We start from the raw sequence: 20,664 nt of genomic DNA, 5'->3' as shown, positions 1-20,664 counted from the left end.
TGCAAAAAATGGTAATTTTATATATTTTTAATTCAAATTTTACTATTATTGCAATGCCTGTAAAAACACTGGACTACCCAATGAAAAATGCAGGTGTATAGTAACAATATTCTTAAAAATTAAACCTGGTAAAGGACAAGGAAAAACTCATTAAAATTAGAGCTTAAAATATTGTCGCTAAAATTAAAAAGTACCTCTTAGGTACATTTCCATATTTAAAAAAAAATTCAATTAATTTCACTTTTCCTTTTTTATTTTAATTTTATTTTTTGTACTAAATGAATTAATAAAAAAATAAAAAATTTAAATTTTAGCAGCAATATTTTAAGCTCTAATTTTAATGAGATTTTTCTTGTCCTATACTTTTCCAGGTTTAATTGTTAATAATATTGTTACTATGCATCTGCATTTTTCATTGGCTAGTATATATATATATATGTAGTTGAGATGTTCATTTTATGAAAAAGAGGGGGCAAAAAAGCATACCAATTATTTTGTCTTATTTTATTCTTGGAGCTGTAACATTGCCAAAGTTTTGAATCCATCTCCCCCCACCAAAAAAAAGCAAAAACTGTGTAATTGAATTTGTCATAATATATATATATATACATATATATACACACACATATACGCAAACATACACATGAGTCAATCCAAAAGAACTAGTTGCAACATGATCAAAGTTGATTACTTTTGTTCTTTGCCAGTGTAAAAATGCATCATCAGAAGTGACATGACGATGAATGCTGAAAGCTGAAACATTTAGCAGCAACGTGTAGACTGGAGAATAAAAAGTTGTCATGAAATTAAAAAGAACAATGATAATAGAAATTGTGATTCAGATTTATTCAGACAGCTTAGCTAAAAGTCTATGCAGTAACATTTTTCAATTGATCTTAACAAAGCCAAGTTATAGTTGTATTATTGGTGAAAGCATAATTATAGAAGTGAACATATGAATAGTATTAAGATAATCTTCCTCTAACACTTCTGCAAAATATATTGAGATGCTCTATATATCTCCATGCCAAATATTGAGATGATGAGATGATATTTCTTTACACCTCAGTATTATGGGCTGAAATGATCTGTTACTATATTTGAAATCATTTCCATCTCCATATTTTTATATTTACTTTATTTATTGTATTTCTTTAATAAAATGATAGTCAAGTACAGTAAATCCTATGTAATACTCCTGGCTGTAGATAGTACATGAAGTAAAGTACCTAACAAAGTAGAATTGCAGCTTATCAGCCATTGCAACTTTAGATGGACAACATAGACAAGCCATAAAGTACAAGAAGATAAATTTGGATATTGTTGTGAAAATATGTCGTTGCATACCAGTGTTGACATCATTTACATGCCTGTGTGATAAATAAATTCAGCTGATAGATATTTCAGGAGTTCAAATGTAAAAATAATAGTTTCTGATTTAAGTATAAGACCACAGCATTTTTAGGGGAGAGTTAGTCTGTACACTCAATGCCAGAACTTAGATTGGTAGTTTATTTTAATGAATTTGAAAGAAGGAAAAGCTAAGCTGATTTAGGTAAGATTTGAACTCAGACTGTAAAGTGTTAGAAGAAATGATACAAGGCATTTTTTCTAATGCTCTAATAATCGTCAGTTCCAATGATCCACCAGTCCACAGCCTTATAATAATGGTAGTTTGTTAGATAATAAACCCATTATAAACAAACTATGACAATCTAGAATATAATCAAAAACATTGTAAATTTACTACTCCATGGTGAACTAAAAATATTACAAAAATTCAAAATAAAGCAAAGAAAGAACAATGAATAAAATAGTCTTACCAGCCAGCTGCTTTTTTAAAAAACTGTTTTTTCATTTACATCAGTAAATACATGTATGATGACAATAAAAACATAAAACTAAACAATATATTACTCAATTAACAATTTTCTGGATGACTCATGGAACAATTTTACATTCAAATACACAAACCATGTTAAGTAAATTATAATAGAAATTAATACAGTAATGTCCAGAATTGAAGAGGACTAACAAATATACAATAACAATAAAAGGAAGAGCCCACGACTTTTTAAGTAACTTGGGCAATACTTTCTGAACATGATATAAATGCATTAAATACAAGTAACTGCAAAATAAGTTAACAATGTTACATATTTTAATGGTGAATCAAAACATATTTGGGTAGGCAACATGTTGAAGAATTCTGCATTACAAGCAAAATACTCAATAGATAAATATATGTAATCTTATAGCATATTAAGGTAATAATATACTGAGCTGACCGAAGTAAAAATTTTGATGAAAAGAAATTCACATTGAGTAGATTTGTAAAGTAAAAGTAAAATTGTTTTCTTTCAACTACTTTACATTATACATATTAAGTGAAATGTATTTAAAGAAGAAGCTTTAATGATAATAGTTTTGAAATTTTTGATAAAGTTGATTCAGTGCCATTTCCTCAACAATGTAGTGTTGGACAATCAATATTTTCAGACTGCTTGTATATTTTCTTGGATTAAGTCTACATTAAAAACACTGTAACCATTACCAGCAATGTAGCAGAGTATACCAGGATGGTAATTCAGTGATAGAACACTATACTTGTGTTGATAATTGATGAGTAGTTTTCTGATTTATTGGTTCTTGGTGTAAATCTTAGTCTAAAGTGACAACATTCTACCCCTTGTGTGATGATAAAATAAAAACCAATAGCATGTTAAAATATGGAGAAAAACTAGATCTTATTTAGTGTGTTGCATGTGTCTGTCATTTACCTCCAGGCATTCAATTGGTTACAGTCTGCTTTAGCAGACTAACCAATTGAACCATATAATGGAATTTAATCAACTTGTGAGAGATCATAAATATGCTAATCAATTAAGTATAAATACAAGCTTCAATTAATTCAATAAAAAGAACCAAATCTAATTATTGCAAGTTTAACTAATTTTTCCTGCACCTTTTACATCATAGCATTAACATGATCTTATTAGCTGAAGAGGCATGTAAGTTTAAATATTATTCCAGAACCATTTCGTACAGGAGTTCTTCAGATTGATGATCTGCTATGTCAAACAGACGGCTTATTTTTGTCTCAAGGAGATCATACAATATCTCCAGCAGGATTTAAATACATAAATCATGTATAAGTATACCAAATTCCCTCACAATGTCTTCCAATAAATATCAATAAAGATTGCTCCAATCTTTGAAATAAAATTTCACTTAATTTTATTTAAAAAGCCTTTACAATAAAACTCAATTTCAAAACATTTACTTCCAAGTCAAAAATTTACCAAGTTTCTTCTTGGTTCATAGTATAAAAATTTTTGCTTTTGTTTCATCACACAAGTGAAAAAGTTTAAAGCACAATTTCACATTGATGAATGAAAATATTAAACAACCAGCTAATCACTTTAACAAAGGAAATTGATAACAAAACAAGTCTATTCAATGATCAGTCTTTATGCAAATAGCACTAAAGTAAATATAGGTTTTATCAACTAGCTATATATATATATATACACAAAGTATTATTAGTTGCCTTTATTATTCTTGAGCCCCTGGGAAATTTAATTTCTAGTAATCTTTTATGGTGTAGCCTTCAAGTCAAATAGCTATTTATTGTTGTGGAGATCCACCCAATCTATGCTAGCATAGGGAAGTGGACATTAGAATGATGATAACAAATGATATTAAGCAATTTCTATATTCTGACTTGTAAACAAAATTAATTCAACAAAAATTAACCAAACCAAGACATTAATACATATATACTGCTAATTCATATTCAAGCACAAAAATCATTCAAAGTATAAAAGGAAGTCACAGAGTATTGTCCAAAATTGAACATGACCCCAAAGTAATTTCTATATTTCCACTCACACACTAAATTAATTTGACATAAATTTAAAAAAAAAAAAGCCAAAATAAATTGATATACAATTTATAATACATATTCCATTCCAATAGTCTGACTGTCTAAAAGGAATAACATGAAATTAATTTACAACATAAATATTTTTGAAAGCATTTGTATTATAAATGACACTAATCCATTGCACACACACACGCACACACACACATATATATATATATATACAAACACACATGTATATGTACATATATACAAATATATACACATATATATTCACACATGAATGTCTATGTACACATATATGCCTACATATATGTATATATGTACATACATATAAACGTACATATATCATCATAATTTTACATCCACTTTCTATGCTGTCATAGAGAGACGAGTGAATATATCTCTAATGTTCCAAGATTGTATCCACTTGGTTAATGTGAACTAGAACACTAAATTTTATTATTTTATTACAGGGCTCAAACTATGTCAGACAAGTTCACTTCATTATTCATAATTTACAGTACAGGAAATTAGCAGTAAGTTACTACTATAATGCTCAGAGCTAGCTAATTAGCCAAAGGAATGTTATAATCTGAGCAATTTCAACAAAACAGGCGCTAATAATACAGTTACAAAATATCTGGATTAAAACAGTCTTGAATTTTTCCTGAAGTAAGAATACACAACCTCAAATAATATAATGTAATTGAAATTTATAATCCTACACTAAAATATATACTCAAATATTTTAGATCATGAAATTTATTTAACTATTTTTAAACTTATATTACTAATTATTTATTGTAATGTAATTAATACTAAAGTAAACACCATATTTTTTAACTTTTATATTTGTATACAAGTTTAAAAAGAAGTTTAATTAGAAAGATATAAAGAATTGGGTAAATAGCAAATAAGTATATTGGTCTGACCTGATTTCCTCCAAAACCATGACAAGATACCATGCCGACTTTTTCACCACTCTTCCGTCCCATACTATCAAGACACAACCCACTTGCTTTGTTTCGAATCTGGAAAATTACATTAAAACAGGACGATAAGTAATATGTAATGGCCTCTGCTGATAACAATGCTGTATTCTCAATGTTTAGTAACTGGTATAATTTTCTTGAAAGCAACTGATTTGATTTTTGTGCTACAGACTCATTATTTCTCTATTAAAAGCAGTAAAACATGTCTATTATTGGCAATATGACAACACATATTTAATGGTGTTTAGGCAATGGACAATCATTAATGTGTTAATCTATCTGAAATACTACTAAACTTACATGCAATCAATTTATTACTTGGTTAACAAGAGAGATCAAAATAATAGGAAAATAATTTAAGCTACAATACTCAAGCTACACCATTTGATTAGATTACAACAATAGATTAAATACATAATGTAAACTCACCTCTCCAACAGAATAATAATCCAATGGCATCTGAGATTCAGGGTAAATATTCTCAAGGTACCAACGGAATGACTTGCACTTTTTCTTTTTTCGGAATTCAACACGCTCACTAATGTCACCAAAATCAGCTGACCTTACACCTATAATCAATCAAGAGAGAAGTTTAATTTTATTTTGTTTACAATGATGCGAAAGCCCAATCAGGCTAGTCTCAATTCATTACAGTTTTAGTAAAATATTCAATAATATTAATTGTTAATACCAGACTGAACATATCTATTTTTCTATTATGAAATTTATCTTAAAAAGAGCACAGGAATTATCAGCATCCTTACCATTACTTTATCTAGCATCAACTAAGACCTAATTAGTTAGAAACCTAAGCAAACTGAATACAGATTTCTAAGTTAATGTACAACAAAGTAAAGATTCAGGGTTTAAAAAAACAAGCTGCAATGTGGAATATTAATGAAGATCTATACATCAAACCTAAAACTTTCAAATAGAAATTCTTTGATGGCAGCAACCTTTAATGATTTGAATGGCAACCCAATTTAACTTCACACAATTTTACAAAACCTTTGTCTTTATTTAATTTTCTTAAAATTTTAACTCAATGTACCCCTGTAACCCACTAATGTGAACATTTTAATGAAATAACTGATTAGCTAAGTGAAAAAAAATATTTCTAAATGTTACTAATAAAATAATCAGCCATAATCCTAAGCAAAATTAATAATAGAGACTTTACTGTATTGGATTCAATGCCTTCTAGTTAGGGATTCAATTATTGTCAACCTTTCAGACTTCTGGGAGTAATAAAATAAGTGCTAATTATATAGTGGAGCCAATTATTAACATTCATTGTGCTGCCTCAACATTAAAAAGTCACTATTATTAAATAACAAAATAAAATAAAAAAACCCGAAATGTACTATTTATCTAGCTGCTTGAACCCATGCTTTTGTATGTCCACTTTAATAGTAGGTGTCTGCTAATGCATAAGCTGTGATAAAAGTTAACAGACTAACTGTAATGAACATTGATTATTACATGATTTGTAGGAAAAGACAGAAATAAGCAAAAAAAACTTATAAAAAGTAAATGATAATGAGAAATGGACATTCTAAGTGGAAGACCTGCTGAGAATGAACTAAGGGGTCAGATAGGTTTTAGAGGCATCATCTCATGTCAACAGAAGAGATGACTGCACTTATGGATAGGCAATGTGAGGGGCACTTGAAATAACCATGGTAATGATAAGGACAATGTAAAGGTTATATATATCTAACACAGGCTGAAACAATAGAGCAATCATACAGGAAGACATGTAATGCAGACATAGTGCTTTTAAATAAGTTTCATTCTTATGAAACAAGTACAATGAATGTTGGAGGAACAGTAAGTACTCTCACCAACTCAAATGCTGCATTGTAGTCAGGCTGGGTATTAGACCATCTGTTAATTTAACAGTAATTTATTCATGACATTTATTTCATAAGCCATGAAATGAAATGAAAAATTAAGTTGCCCTTTGAGAAAATTTGAGCATAAAAGCAAACTACATAATTTAATACACAATACATCACCATCCTGTGTCATCTTAATTTCTTCAAAATTTTAAAAACAATGACATACTTTCCCAATAGGTACTATAGCTTCCTCAACAGTTACAATTTAATTGCTGTTTATTTCTGCTATGGTAGATAAAGCAATTAAGGATATGAAGACGGAAAGCCCCTGGCCCATCAGGAATCACCACAGAGATGCTTAAAATATCTGGTAGCGTTGGCTATAGTCTAGTCACCCTTATAGTCAATCAAGTGATACACGGAGTCATACCCAATGACTGGTGTGTCAGTACCATACTCAACTGCTACAAAGTTAAAGGTGATGCATTAGATACGAATAATTAGAGAGGGGTAATGAAAGTCACGGAGAGAGTCATAGCCCAACTAATTAGGGAGAGAGTCAGTCTAGATGAGATGCAGGTTGGGTTTGTGCCAGGGAAAAGCATCACTGATGCTATTTTCTGGTAAGACAGCTGCAGGACAAATACCTAGCCAAAAATAAACCTCTGTACCTGCCTTTCATTGACATGGAGAAAGCCTTTGACAGGGTCCCCTGATCACTTAAGTGGTGGTCAATGCAGAAACTAGGGATAAATGAGTGGTTAGTGAGAGCTGTATAGGCCATGTACAGGGATGCTGTCAGTAAGGTGGCAACAAGTATAGTGAAGAATTCCGGGTAGGAGTAGGGGTCCACCAAGATTCAGTCCTCAGCCCCCTCTTATTCATCATAGTCCTCCAGGCAATAACAGAAGAATTTAAGACAGGATGCCCCTGGGAGCTTATCTATGCTGATGACTTTGCTCTAATAGCTCAGTCACTATCAAAACTAGAGGAGAAGTTTCAGGTGTGGAAGCAAGGTTTAGAATCAAAGGGCCTTAGAGTCAATCTAGCAAAAACCAAAGTCTTAATAAGTAGAAAGGCAGACAAAACACAAATCCCTTCAGGTAGATGGCCCTGCTCGATCTGTAGAAAAAGTGTAGGTAGAAACTCTATAAGATGTACCTGGTGTAAGCTATGGATACATAAGAGGTGCAGCAATATCAAAGAAGGCTAGCTGGGAAGATAGTTTTTGTGTGTGGCAAATGTTCAGGGGCAGTAAAGACTGAAAATGTGCAGAAAACAGCTTCTGTCACATTCCAGGGAAAAAACTAAAATTAGTTGATAGCTTCCGCTATCTAGGTGACCAAGTCAGGAGTGGTGGTGGTTGCTCTGAGAGTGTAGCTGCTAGAATAAGAATAGCCTGGGCAAAGTTCAGAGAGCTCCTACCTCTGCTGGTGACAAAGAGCTTCTCACTTAGAGTGAAAGGCAGACTGTATGACACATGTGTGCAAACAGCCATGCTACATGGCAGTGAAACATGAGCCATGACTACTGAGGACATGTGTAAGCTTGCAAGGAATGAAGCTAGTATGCTCTGCAGGATGTGTAATGTCAGTGTGCATACACAACAGAGTGTAAGCACCCTGAGAGAAAAGTCAGACATAATAAGCATCAGATGTTGTGTGCAAGTGAGATGACTGCGCTGGTATGATCATGTGTTGTATATGGATGAGGACACCTGTGTGAAAAAGTGTCACACCCTAGCAGTAGAGGGAACCTGTGGAAGAGGTAGACCCAGGAAGACCTGGGATGAGGTGTTGGAGCATGACCTTTGAATGTTGGGCCTCACTGAGGCCATGACAAGTGACTGAGACATTTGAAGATAGGCTGTATTTGAGAAGACCTTGCAAACCAAGTGAGATCATAAGTGTGGCCTTTGCCAGTGCAGCATAACCAGCCCATTTAAGAGTACCCTTCAATCATTGGGCAATAAACTGCGCTTGTAAAGACCTGTTGAGGCAAGTGAAGTCGTTGTGATGGCCAATGACAGTACCGCCTGATTGGCACCTGTGCTGGTGGCAAGTAAAAAGCACCATTCAAGCATGGTCAATGTCAGTGTTGCCTGATTGGTCCCATGCCAGTCGCACATAAAAAGCACCATTCGAGCGTGATCGTTGCCAGCGCTGCCTGACTGGTTCCCGTGCCGGTGGCATGTAAAAAGCATCATTCGAGTGTGGTTGTTGCCGGTGCTGTCTGACTGGCTCCCATGCTAGTGGTATGTAAATAGCACCATTCAAGCATGGCTAATGCTAGTACCGCCTGACTGGCCCTCATGCCGGTGGCATGTAAAAAGCATCCACTACACTCTTGGAGTAGTTGGCATTAGGGAGGGCATCCAGTTGTAGAAACATTGCCAGATTGGATTGGAGCCTGGTGCAGCCTTCTGGCTTGCCAGCCCTCAGTCAAACCATCCAACCCATGCCAGCATAGAAAGTGGACATTAAACGAGGACGACGACGATGATGATGAGTTAGCTGTTTTATTTTTTTAATTATCCTCCTCAGTTGAGCATTTCTAATTTAACAAAGACTCTTTAAAATATTTCTTATACTCTCAGGTTTAATTCATTGCTTTTACTAGCTTATGGAAATTGTTCCATTGCAGAAGACCTGCAGTTATCAACTGTCAAAGCAATTTTCCTTGGATATAGCTTTTGCCCAAATGCATATGCATGCACACATACCAATACTTTTTTTTTTTATCAACAGCAGAACTTGAACTAAAAAAAAATGATTTTCTTAAATCAACCGGACATTTTAATGAGAGAAGGGAGGAGGGAGGACAGACAGTGTTGTGCATGGTGGAAAAAGATGTCAAGTTTATCATAGACCATGTCAAAAGAACTTACAAACTGAAATGACATTTCTACATATTACAGTCAATAGTTAATTTGTAACATATGTAGGAAATGGGACAAAAACTGCATAAAGAGACATTATAAACGAGTATGTACAACATGCAATGATATACAAATAGAATGATCATAATAGTACCTGTTCCTATGAAGATGTCAAATGCAAGACACTTGCAAGAAAATCTACTAAATCTCTATTTCTTCTTTTCTAATCACTCTTACTGTCACATTCTACCTCCCCATGACCCCAAACTAAACAACTTCGTTAAATCTTTCCTCCATCAGAATTACTCCACCATTGCATCATCCTTCTTTTCTCAACAAAAGTTTAAACTGAACCTCAGATAACCTCTAATGTCAATGGCTTATGTTCTTCTTCTGCAAAACAACTAATATAAATAATTGTATTGTATGACAATCCAATATAAGATACAGTAGAAGCAACATAAGCATGAAACACTATGTTTAGCATGATCTAAAGAAGTGAGTATCAATATAAATAAGAAGTATCAGTCAATATAAACAGAAATTAGCATTGGAAATTAAAAAAGGAAAAGACAATATAAGAATTATACATCAGTAGAAGTAGGTTAGAAAAGAATCAGTCAGTAAATATATATTGGAAAACAATAGAAGAAGCAGAATATGTAGGAATCAAAAAAACAAAAGGAAAAGCAGTAATATTTGTAAATTATATTTACAAATAAAAAATTGTTGAAGCAAATGCAAACAGGAAATAATGTAAGAAGCAGTATAAATAAGAGAAGCCATGTAAATAGGTTGCAGCAAAATCAACAGTATGAAAGAAAAGAGCATAAGTAGTAGCAATAAGAAGAAACAGTAGAATAAATGGAAATATAAATATTTGGATTTCTACTAGCAGTCTGAGACATCAACACTGACCTCTCTTAATGATTTTACTGGGTAAAATTGCTTGTAGAGGAATTAAGGTGTTGATTCATTGATCATGACATGAAAAAGAAGAATATGATAACGACAACTGTCCCTCATCAAAGCATATACATAACTTCAATTATATGTTTGTCAAACATGTTCCATTCCCATTTCACTGTTCAGTACAAGGCATGAGAAATTATTTGCATTTAGAAATGGTTTTCTGGAGCATTTTAATGACAGTGTGGGGTACTTGGACATAATTATAAATGGAAATTGAGAGAGAGGAATAAAATCAAAAAACATTTTAAATAGGACACTGATGTAACGAAGACTAGTTAATGAGAGAAGGCTACATAAGAACAATGTTAAATATATATCTGGGTCACTGAAAAAGACTGCAGGCAGTGAATTAAGTGTAAATATTTTATTATGAGAAAGGATAACAGAATCCAAATAATGTATCTAACATGGAGTGAAAGTAGCAAAATACTTTGAAGTATAATTGTGCTGTGACTAAGCCAGTTCCAGCCTGCTCGGCTGATAAACAGGTTATACTTTTACTTCATAGTTGAGAAATAATTGATAGAAAGAGCTTTGAACTATAAAAATCACTCCAACATATTCAAATTTATTAAAACTATCCAATTCATGCAACTCTAGAAAAATTGATAATGATGATGATAAAGTGGTTGATGAATAGAAATCTCACTAACCTATAAGGGCCTACAGAAGCCAAAGAACAAGTAATAAGAAAACAAAACATAGGCATAAACTATCAAATAAAAAACAGAAAAGAATGAATAAAATGGACACAAAAATTGGAAGGATATTTATAGACAAACAAGAGAACACAAATTATAAAAAACGATGTGTGTGTGTGAGTGAGAGAAAAGAGAGAGAGAGAGATTGAAGCTACACTAACTTTACACACATCATCATCGACTTAAATCCAATGTCCATGCTAGGATAGGTTGAATTGGTCTGATCACCTAAATGGATAGGAGTGGAGAACTCATCTAACTTGCATTTCATTTTGGCTTGGCTTGTGCCTAGATGCTCTTCCTAAATCAACCACTTTACAGACTGTATTGAGTGCTTTCTTTTGTGCCACCATCATTAAAGAGGTGCCATGCACTTGACAAGATTAAAGAGTCCACACTTTGCAGAATGTACTGGTAAGTGCACGCTTTGCAGAATATAATGTAAAGTTACATAAATCAAAGGTTAAAAATTCTTTGCATTGCACTTATCAAATAGGGTAAGTGCAACGCATGAAACTTTTGGCCCCATGAGTCACTCATGTAGCTTTCAACCAATAAAAAAAAATATTTCCATTTACATATTGAGTTCTATTCCTCCTGTTTTGACTCAGCAAACATATATATATAGTTCAAATTTACAGAAAACAAAAGACGAAGACAGGTGTAAGAACAGTAAGTAGGTGTATTAGTTTAATGCTCGGGAAAAATGGAAAAGTCTTTTACATTTTGAGCCTATGCTCTTCAACAGAAAGGATTAAGAGGAAAAAAATGAAGAGAGTATGAAAAAAAACAGAGAAGAAAAAAGTGCAAAGTTCATCAGTACAACATGGCGAGTTTTTCCCACTAGTGCCTTCTATCACAAAACATAGCAGGCTATATATTTATTACATTACAGTGTGTGTGTGTGTGTGTATGTGTGTAACATAAGTAAAATTCTGCATTCTTAGGAATGTATTCATTCATACTACCAAACTTCAACCATTTGGTTTAATAGGAATGGAGATTTTTATGTGGGAAGAACACAATGAAAATAAATTTTGTGAGCAATACATAGCAACTCAATGAGAAATATGAAGTATTTAGAAAGGGCATTAACAGGATTATAAAATAACAAAGGAATAAACAAAAGCAAATGAGAAAAAAATATGAAGATTCTAACTTTATACAAAGCAAATAAACATTTGGAGAGCGATCTCTTAGCTTTGTTTTACATGTAAATGCTTGAGCCTTTTCTATTACAGACAACATAAAAGTGTCAACTTTAAAATTTTTCAAAAACATTTCATATGTTTTGAGAGGTTTCCACACTGTGTAAGGTTTCTATCCATGCAATTACATACTGTATTTGTAATCTATTTTATTTCAGTTGTGCAATAATATTATCAAATTACCAACACAATTTTCCTGTTTTTTTTTTTTTTGAATGCCTGGGATTTTTTTGTTGGTTTGTGGGTTGAGTTACTTTGGTAAATATTTACCAACAAATACTTCTCAACTTTTCAGTTATTGCTATTTAAAGTAATGTACTTCTTGCTCTTGAAGAACTTTGGGCAATCTTTGATCAGAGGAGGCACTTTCAATTGAAAGACAACAAATTTATAATGATCTATTACTAAATGTTTAAAAATATGATTTTAAAGATATAAAATCACTCTTCAAACTTCACAGCAGAAATCCATAACTTATGAGGAATATTAGTAATTATAAGAGTGACTTTCAAAGAAGACATTCTGTAGATAATAGAAAACAAGAGGTGTATTAGTAGTCACTATATTTAAAGGAAACAAAAGTCTATCCTGCTTTATCATTAACTGCTTATCTATTTTTTAAAAACTAGCTGTTGACTTTAGAACTGCTTCTCCAGTGACCAAGTCAATGCAAAAAAAATAATCATGCATGATGACACAAATATGAAATCTACCGTATTTACAGCATAAGTATTTTACTTTTTCTCTATGCAATGACCCCCAAAATATTTGAGGAAATGACACAAAAAATTATCTAGAAAAATTTGTACATTACCAGGATTTATTTTATAGAAAAATTCTTTGTATTCATCCATCCAAACTTCTACAATTCGCATTGTATTGTGGTTAATAATACGTGCTACACCACCAGGCCAAGAATAAGGTGAGGTCTTCCTGAATACATGCCCAACTCTGGAGCAAGTGACAATAAATATTTGCCCACCACACATCCAAATCTAAAAAAAATGCAAGAAATTTAAGTTCAAATGATATCACAAAAGAATAGAGCAGTTGACAATTGAATAACAACCCCTCAGTGAGCTTGTAGATATTCTGTTAATTCTTCTTCTCATTGACACAATATTGACTTAATTGCAGTGTGTGAAGAACCACACTACACAGAGCTATACTGGAGGGGAGGAGTGATACTGATAAAATTAATGTGAAATTAGGAAATTACATAACTAAAGTCTGATGGGGAGAGATTCCCATGCATTATTGATATTTAGATGGAGTACAATGTAGTGTTTGGTTCATAGTTTAATTAAGTAGAGAATTAGAAAAAAAAAAGCCCTAGTTTATGAAGAGTCAAGGCTATGACTTCATCATTATCGTTTAATGTCTGCTTTCCATGCTGGCATGGGTTGGATGGTTTGGCTGAGGACTGGCAAGCCAGGAGGCTGCACAAGGCTCTAATCTGATCTGGTAAGGTTTCTACAGCTGGATGCCCTTCCTAATGCCAACCACTCCGAGAGTGTAGTGGGTGCTTTGTATGTGCCACCGGCACTGGCAACAACTATGCTTGAATGGTGCTTTTTACATGCCACCAGTCAGGTGGCATTAGCATTGACCACATTTGTGTAGTGCTTTTTACGTGTCACCAACACAAGAACCAGTCTGGTGGGACTGCCATTGACCATGCTCAAATGGTGCTTTTTACGTGCCACTGGCACAGGTGTCAGTCAGGCAGTACTGGTATCAGCCATGATATTAACTTCACTCGACTCAACAAGTCTTCTCAAGCACAGTTTATTGCCCAGTTATTGAAGAATACTCTTAAATGGGCCGGTTATGCGACACTGGCATACGCTGCAGTTATGGTCTCACTTGGCTTGCAGATTCTTCTCAAGCACAGTATATCTCCAAAGGTCTCGGTCACTTGTCATTGCCTCCATGAGGCCCAATGTTCGAAGGTCATGCTTCACCACCTCATCCCAGGTCTTCCTGGGTCTACTTCTTCCACAGATTCCCTCCACTGTTAGGGTGTCACATGTTTCCACACAGCTGTCCTCATCCATACAAAATACCTGACCATAGCAGAGCAGTTGTCTCTCTTGCTCACCACACCTGATGCTTTTTATGTCCAACATTTCTCACAGGGTGCTTACACTCTGTCGTGTATGCACACTGACATTACCCATCCTGCAGAGCATACTAGCTTCATTTCTTGCACACATGTCCTCAGCAGCCACAGCCCATGTTTCACTGCCGTGTAGTATGGCAGTTTGCATACATGCATCATACAGTCTACCTTTCACTCTAAGCAAGAGGCCTTTTGTCACCAGTAGAGGTAGGAGCTCTCTGAACTTTGCCCAGGCTATTCTTATTCTAGCAGCTACACTCTCAGAGCAACCACCCCCGTGACTGACTTGGTCACCTAGGTAATGGAAGCTATCAACTACTTCTAGTTTTTTACCCTAGCATGTGACAGAAGTTGTTTTCTGTACGTTTTTAGTGTTTATTGCCCCTGTGCATCCGCCACACACAAAAACTATCTTCCCAGTAAGCCTTCCTTTGATATTGCTGCACGTCTTATGTATCCATAGCTTACACCAGGTACATCTTATAGAGTTTCTACCTATGCCTTTCCTACAGATCCAGAAGGGATTTGTGATTTGTCTGCCTTCCTACTTACTAAGACTTTGGTTTTTGCCAGATTGACTCTAAAGCTCTTCGATTCTAGACCTTGCTTCCACACATGAAACTTCTCTAGTTTTGATAGTGAAGAAAAACGGCAGCCAAAACAGTTGTCATGCTTCAAACTGCTTACAAGGATGCTGCCATGAGAAAACACAAGGAATGATCATGTGTTGCTTGAAGACCAACCTTGTTCAGGGCAGCTATTAGAGCAAGGTCATCAGCATAGAGGAGCTCTCAGGGGCATCCTGTCTTGAATTCCTCTGTTATTGCCTGGAGGACTATGGTTGAGGACTGATTTTTGGTGGATCCCTACCCGGAATTCTTCACTATACTCGTTGCCAACCATCACCTTATTGACAGCATCCCTGTACATGGCCTGTACAGCTCTCACTAACCCCTCATCTATCCGTAGTTTCCACATTGACCACCAGATAAGGAGTTGGGGGACCCTATCAAAGGCTTTCCCCATGTCAACGAAAGCCAAGTATAGAGGTTTATCTTTGGCTAGATATTTCTCCTGCAGCTGTCTTACCAGAAATATAGCATCAGTGGTGCTTCTCCCTGGCACAAACCTAAACTGTATCTCGTCTAAACTAACTCTCTCTGTAATTAGTTGGGCTATGACCATCTCCGTGACTTTCATCACCTGATCCAACAATTTGATACCTCTTTAATTATTTGTAGCTAATGCATCACCTTTGCCTTTGCATGACAGCTGTATTATTTATACATAAAGGTCGACAACCACAAATTTCTAAACTTTCAACACAGATATACAAGGGGGTACCCAAAAGTAACCAGAAACATTCTCTGAAGGTGGCGAGCCGGCAGAAACGTTAGCATGCTGAGTGAAATGCTTAGCAGTATTTCGTCTGTCTTTACGTTCTGAGTTCAAATTCCGCCGAAGTCGACTTTGCCTTTCATCCTTTTGGGGGCGTCGATTAAATAAGTACCAGTTACGCACTGGGGTCGACATAATCGACTCAATTTGTTTGTCCCCTCTGTGTGTAGCCCCTTGTGGGCAGTAAAGAAATAAGAAACATTCTCTGTAAGACAAGACCATTGTAGTTCAGGCTTCCACAACTAGAAGCCACTTCATGCAACCCTCAAGACATCAGTACTGACTGGCATTGTCCAGTAAGGTCATAACACCATGTCGTGGTGCTTCTCCCCTGTTCATTGATTTTTGTGATAGGTGAATTGAAGGAACAACAGGTTTCTGTGAAATCCTGTTTTCTGCTGGGGAAAACGGCAGCCAAAACAGTTGTTATGCTTCAAACTGCTAACAAGGACTCTGCCATGAGCAAAACACAAGGAATGATCACTTGTTGCTTGAAGACCAATTTTGTTCAGTGCAGCTGTCAACCTCCCAAATGCATGAAAACATCATGAAAGCTCATGAACTGATCTTAGCGGACTGTCACTGAACAACTGACAAACTTGTTGTTATGACTGGTGTGTCCTGGAGCTTTTGCCAACAAATTTTGAGTGAGGAATTGTGAATGAAAAGAATTGCAGCAAAATTTGTGCCTCGCTTGCTCATGGAAGATCAAAAGCAGTCATGACTGGAAGATCAAAAGCATGTTGTGAACTGAAAGAACAGTTGGAAGTTGATCCGAACCTTATTTGAAGGTCATCACTGGTGATGAAAGCTGGTGCTATGGAATTTGCAGATGTGGAAGAGGTGAAGAAAAAAATGGAGACATGAAATGGTATCACAAGAGTTTCCAGACTGCTTTGGACAGTGGGAAATGCATCTTGGCTGATGTATTGCTTCTATGGAAAATACTTTGAAGGCAATAAAAGTGTAAACCTGTAAAACTAAGTGAATAAAATAATGCAAAACTCCAGCCACTTTTGGGTACTCCCTCATACTGTAAAATTTCTCACATGAGGTTGTTAGTGTTTTCTATAGACTAGCAAAGTATATTTTAAATTAATAAACAACAAATAATTGTCTGGTTATCTGTTACTTTTTGCTTATATAACATATATTTGTATAGTACATTCATTTTTTAATTATGGCTTTATCAGATGAAGGACAGGTCCATGACACTTTCCAGGCTTTCAGGACAAAAGAGTGTGCAGGTGGCTCTGAATTATCTCAATTTATCATTTCACTTGTCCACATACTTTTCTTATGAAACTCCACAGTATATTCCTCAGCCGCAAGATTCTCTCATGATTCAGGATTAATGCTGAAGTCTTTTATGAATGCCTTAAGAATATTGTAGCATGTGCCCTGCCCATCAACTGAACATTTATTTTCAACCATCTAGCTGTACAAAAGATGTTGAGAATTTGATTGTTATCCATTATGCAATATGACTGAACCAGTACAGCAGGGATTCACATAGGAATGTGTGGCTGTTGAGCAACACCATGTGATTGAGGACCTCAATATCTAGAACCTTGTCCTGCTGACAATGTACAGCAATTTGTGTTGGCACTTCATGAAGCCTTTTGGCATGCCAGCTGTAAACAATCCATATTTCACAGGCACACTGCAAAGTTGGCAAAACAATGGTTCTATAGATCCCTGACTTGATTTAGAGGTTGAGAACTGTGTTCATGAGTGCGTGTGCACAAGTGCATGTGAGCATACAGATTCTATCAGTTACATGTTTTAACTGCTGAAATCTACGTAGCTATGAGGTCTGATCAATAAGTATTTGGACTGTTGCCATAGTAATGAAGCTAAAGCACACAGAGTGAAGCTGCTTGACACAGATTGAATTCTGCCATGCATGCACATTAAGTGTTAACATTCTAGCTTACTTCTGCTGTTTACAGCAGTGTTTGGAAGGGAGGTATGTAGCATGTGATTGTCACATTGACCATGACAAAGAAAGTTATCATGGTGATACCTGCAAAGTAGCAGAAAGTGTATGGACAGGAGTGTATGAGTTGCACACAAGTTTACGAGTGGTTCAGAAGTTTCCAAGATGGCCGAAAAAATGTTGATACTGACAAACGTTCTGGGCGACCCATAACCAGTAGAACTGAGGAAAACATTGCAGATGTGCATGCCGCTGTGAGGGAAATCGTTGAATCACCATCCATAGGTTATCATAGGATATGCAGATCAGTTACGGTTCAGTTCAGTCCGTTATCACTGAAGAGTTGGGTATGAGATGTGTGTCTGCCAAATTTGTACCAAAACTGCTTTCAGCTGACCAAAAAGACACCTGGGTTTCAATTGCACAAGATCTCCTTGATTGTGTCAAGAAAGATGAAAACTTTTTGAAAACTTTGTGTAGGCCTCTGAGCAGGTATTGCCAAGCTTTTGGAAAAATTTGATGCAGATTCTCTGCTCAACTTTCAGTCATGGTCAATGTGATGATCACACACTACACATGTTCCTTTCAAGCATTACTGTAAACAGTAGAAGTGAGCTAGAATGTTACAATTTAGTGCAGATACACAGCAGAGTTCAAGGTTAATCTGTGCCAAATGGCTTCACTCTGTGTGCTTTAGCTTTGTTACTATGGCGAGTCCGGATACTTATTGATCAAACCATGTATATTTAAAATTATTAACTGTTAAGTGCATTTTACTCTCAGTAACTCTTTTTAATTTACTAGGTGCTCTGTCTCTATGTTAGAATATCAACTGCATTACTACTGTTATTCACAAACATCTTTGACTGTATCTAAAAAAAAATCATCCAGCTGACTTGTAAAGACCCACCCATGTACTACAACTACTAAGTCCCCTTTTCTATTGCTATTACGACAGCTGCTGCTTCTCTGACTTAGTAGCCGATATGATGCACATGCTTTCCTTTCTCTTGTAAGCCATAAATGTCTGTCACACTACACAACCCCTACTCTAAATATTTTCTTGCAATCCTTCCCCTGCTGGATGCATCCTTCTGGAGTTCTCTTCATGTTCAAAACTGAAGTTTAGATTAAATACTGAGAAGGCTTGCAGAGGTAATGAGTGCTGCCTCTCTTCTGAATAAATAAGAAAAAAAAACTAAGTCAACACATGATGACAATACAAAGATCACTTACTCGGAATGACATCTCCAAATTTTCACCACCCCAGATATCCATTCCTTCATCATAGGAACCAATTTCATAGAAATAGTCCCTTTCAATGGCAAACAGTCCACCTGCCATAGTTGGAGTCCTGCAATAAATAAAATAGAATTAAAAGAGAGGTAAATAGTGGTAGCAAATCTCACTGTTGTAAGAAGTTTGCTTCCCAGCCACATGGTTCCAAGTCCAATCTCAGTGCTTGGCACCTTCAGCAGATGTCTTCAACAATTGTCCTGGGCTGACAAAGGCTTTGTGAATGGATCTGGTAGACAGAAAGTGAAAAAAGCCCATCTCTTGACAATGAGTGTTGGTTTGTTTACATCTTTGTAACTTACCAGTTTGGCATATGACACCAATAGAATTACCACACTTAGAAATAAATTGCTTTATTGACTAAAAACCTTTCAAAGAGGTTCTTAGCTTGGCCACAGTCAAGTTACTGAAACAATTTGTGTGTGTGTGTGTGTGTGTATAAATTGATAGATAGATAAATACTAGTATCTTCTGCTATCGCCTTGGAATGACCAAAGCCTTGCAAGTGGATTTGGTAGATGGAAACTGAAAGAAGCTTGTTGTGTGTATGTATATATATGTATGTATGTGTGTGTATATATGTATGTATATACATATATATATATATGTGTGTGTGTGTGTGTGTGTGTAACTTCATGTCTGTGCTTGTCCCGCACCACCATAACTTAATGGCTTATCGAAAGAGGTCAATAGAATAAGTACCAGTCTTTTAAAAAACTAAGTTCTGGGGTTGATTTGTTTGACTAAAAATCTTCAAGGTAGGGCTCAGTATGATAAGAAGTTTGTGTCCCAACCACATGGTTTTGGGTTCAGACCTACTGCATGGCACCTCAGGCAAGTGTCTTCTACTATAGCTTCAGACAAACCAAAGCCTTGGGAGAGGATTTGGTAGGCAGGAACTGAAAGAAAGCGAACTGGCAGAAACGTTAGCACACTGGGCAAAATGCTTAGCGCCATTTCGTCTGCCATTACGTTCTGAGTTCAAATTCCGCTGAGGTCGACTTTGCCTTTTATCCTTTCGGGGTCACTAAATTAAGTACCAGTTATGCACTGGGGTCGATCTAATCGACTTGATCCTTTGTCTGTCCTTGTTTGTCCCCTCTATGTTTAGCCCCTTGTGGGCAATAAAGAAATAAGAAACTGAAAGAAGGCTGTTGTATGTAGTTTTTTCTTGGGGCTGGCCAGATTGGAGCAATCTCGAGTATAACCGGCCGAAATTGCAAAGATAATCTGGAACTTGACTGAAGAAAGAAAACTCTGGATGACTCGTCCTTGTTTTCTTTGTATTGTCTGTCTAGACGTTTTGTTGTCCCTTTTTTGTATCACCTAACTGACTGGATGTTTTGTGTTCTTGTCCCATTTTTGTATTTTTTATATATATTATATATGAATATATATATTATATACAAATATCATATAAATATTATATAT

At 35.3% G+C, this 20,664-nt stretch overlaps 1 protein-coding gene across 14 annotated transcripts in view; it reads right to left on the bottom strand.

Moving 5' to 3' along the window:
* LOC106872289 (polypeptide N-acetylgalactosaminyltransferase 1) overlaps positions 1–20,664 on the bottom strand; it is a 527,244-nt gene that overhangs the window by 29,363 nt on the left and 477,217 nt on the right. For all 14 annotated transcript variants that reach the window (XM_014919219.2, XM_052969062.1, XM_052969078.1 and 11 more), the window contains 4 exons: positions 19,174–19,291; positions 13,293–13,473; positions 5,308–5,447; positions 4,819–4,917 (listed from right to left, as the gene is read on the bottom strand). In XM_014919219.2, coding sequence (XP_014774705.1) covers positions 4,819–4,917; positions 5,308–5,447; positions 13,293–13,473; positions 19,174–19,291 — 538 coding nt within the window. The remainder of the gene's footprint in view (positions 1–4,818; positions 4,918–5,307; positions 5,448–13,292; positions 13,474–19,173; positions 19,292–20,664) is intronic.

This window comes from Octopus bimaculoides, chromosome 1 (assembly GCF_001194135.2).
Source record: "Octopus bimaculoides isolate UCB-OBI-ISO-001 chromosome 1, ASM119413v2, whole genome shotgun sequence".
Lineage (NCBI taxonomy): Eukaryota > Metazoa > Mollusca > Cephalopoda > Octopoda > Octopodidae > Octopus > Octopus bimaculoides.
This window is presented reverse-complemented; position numbering and strand designations above follow the sequence as displayed.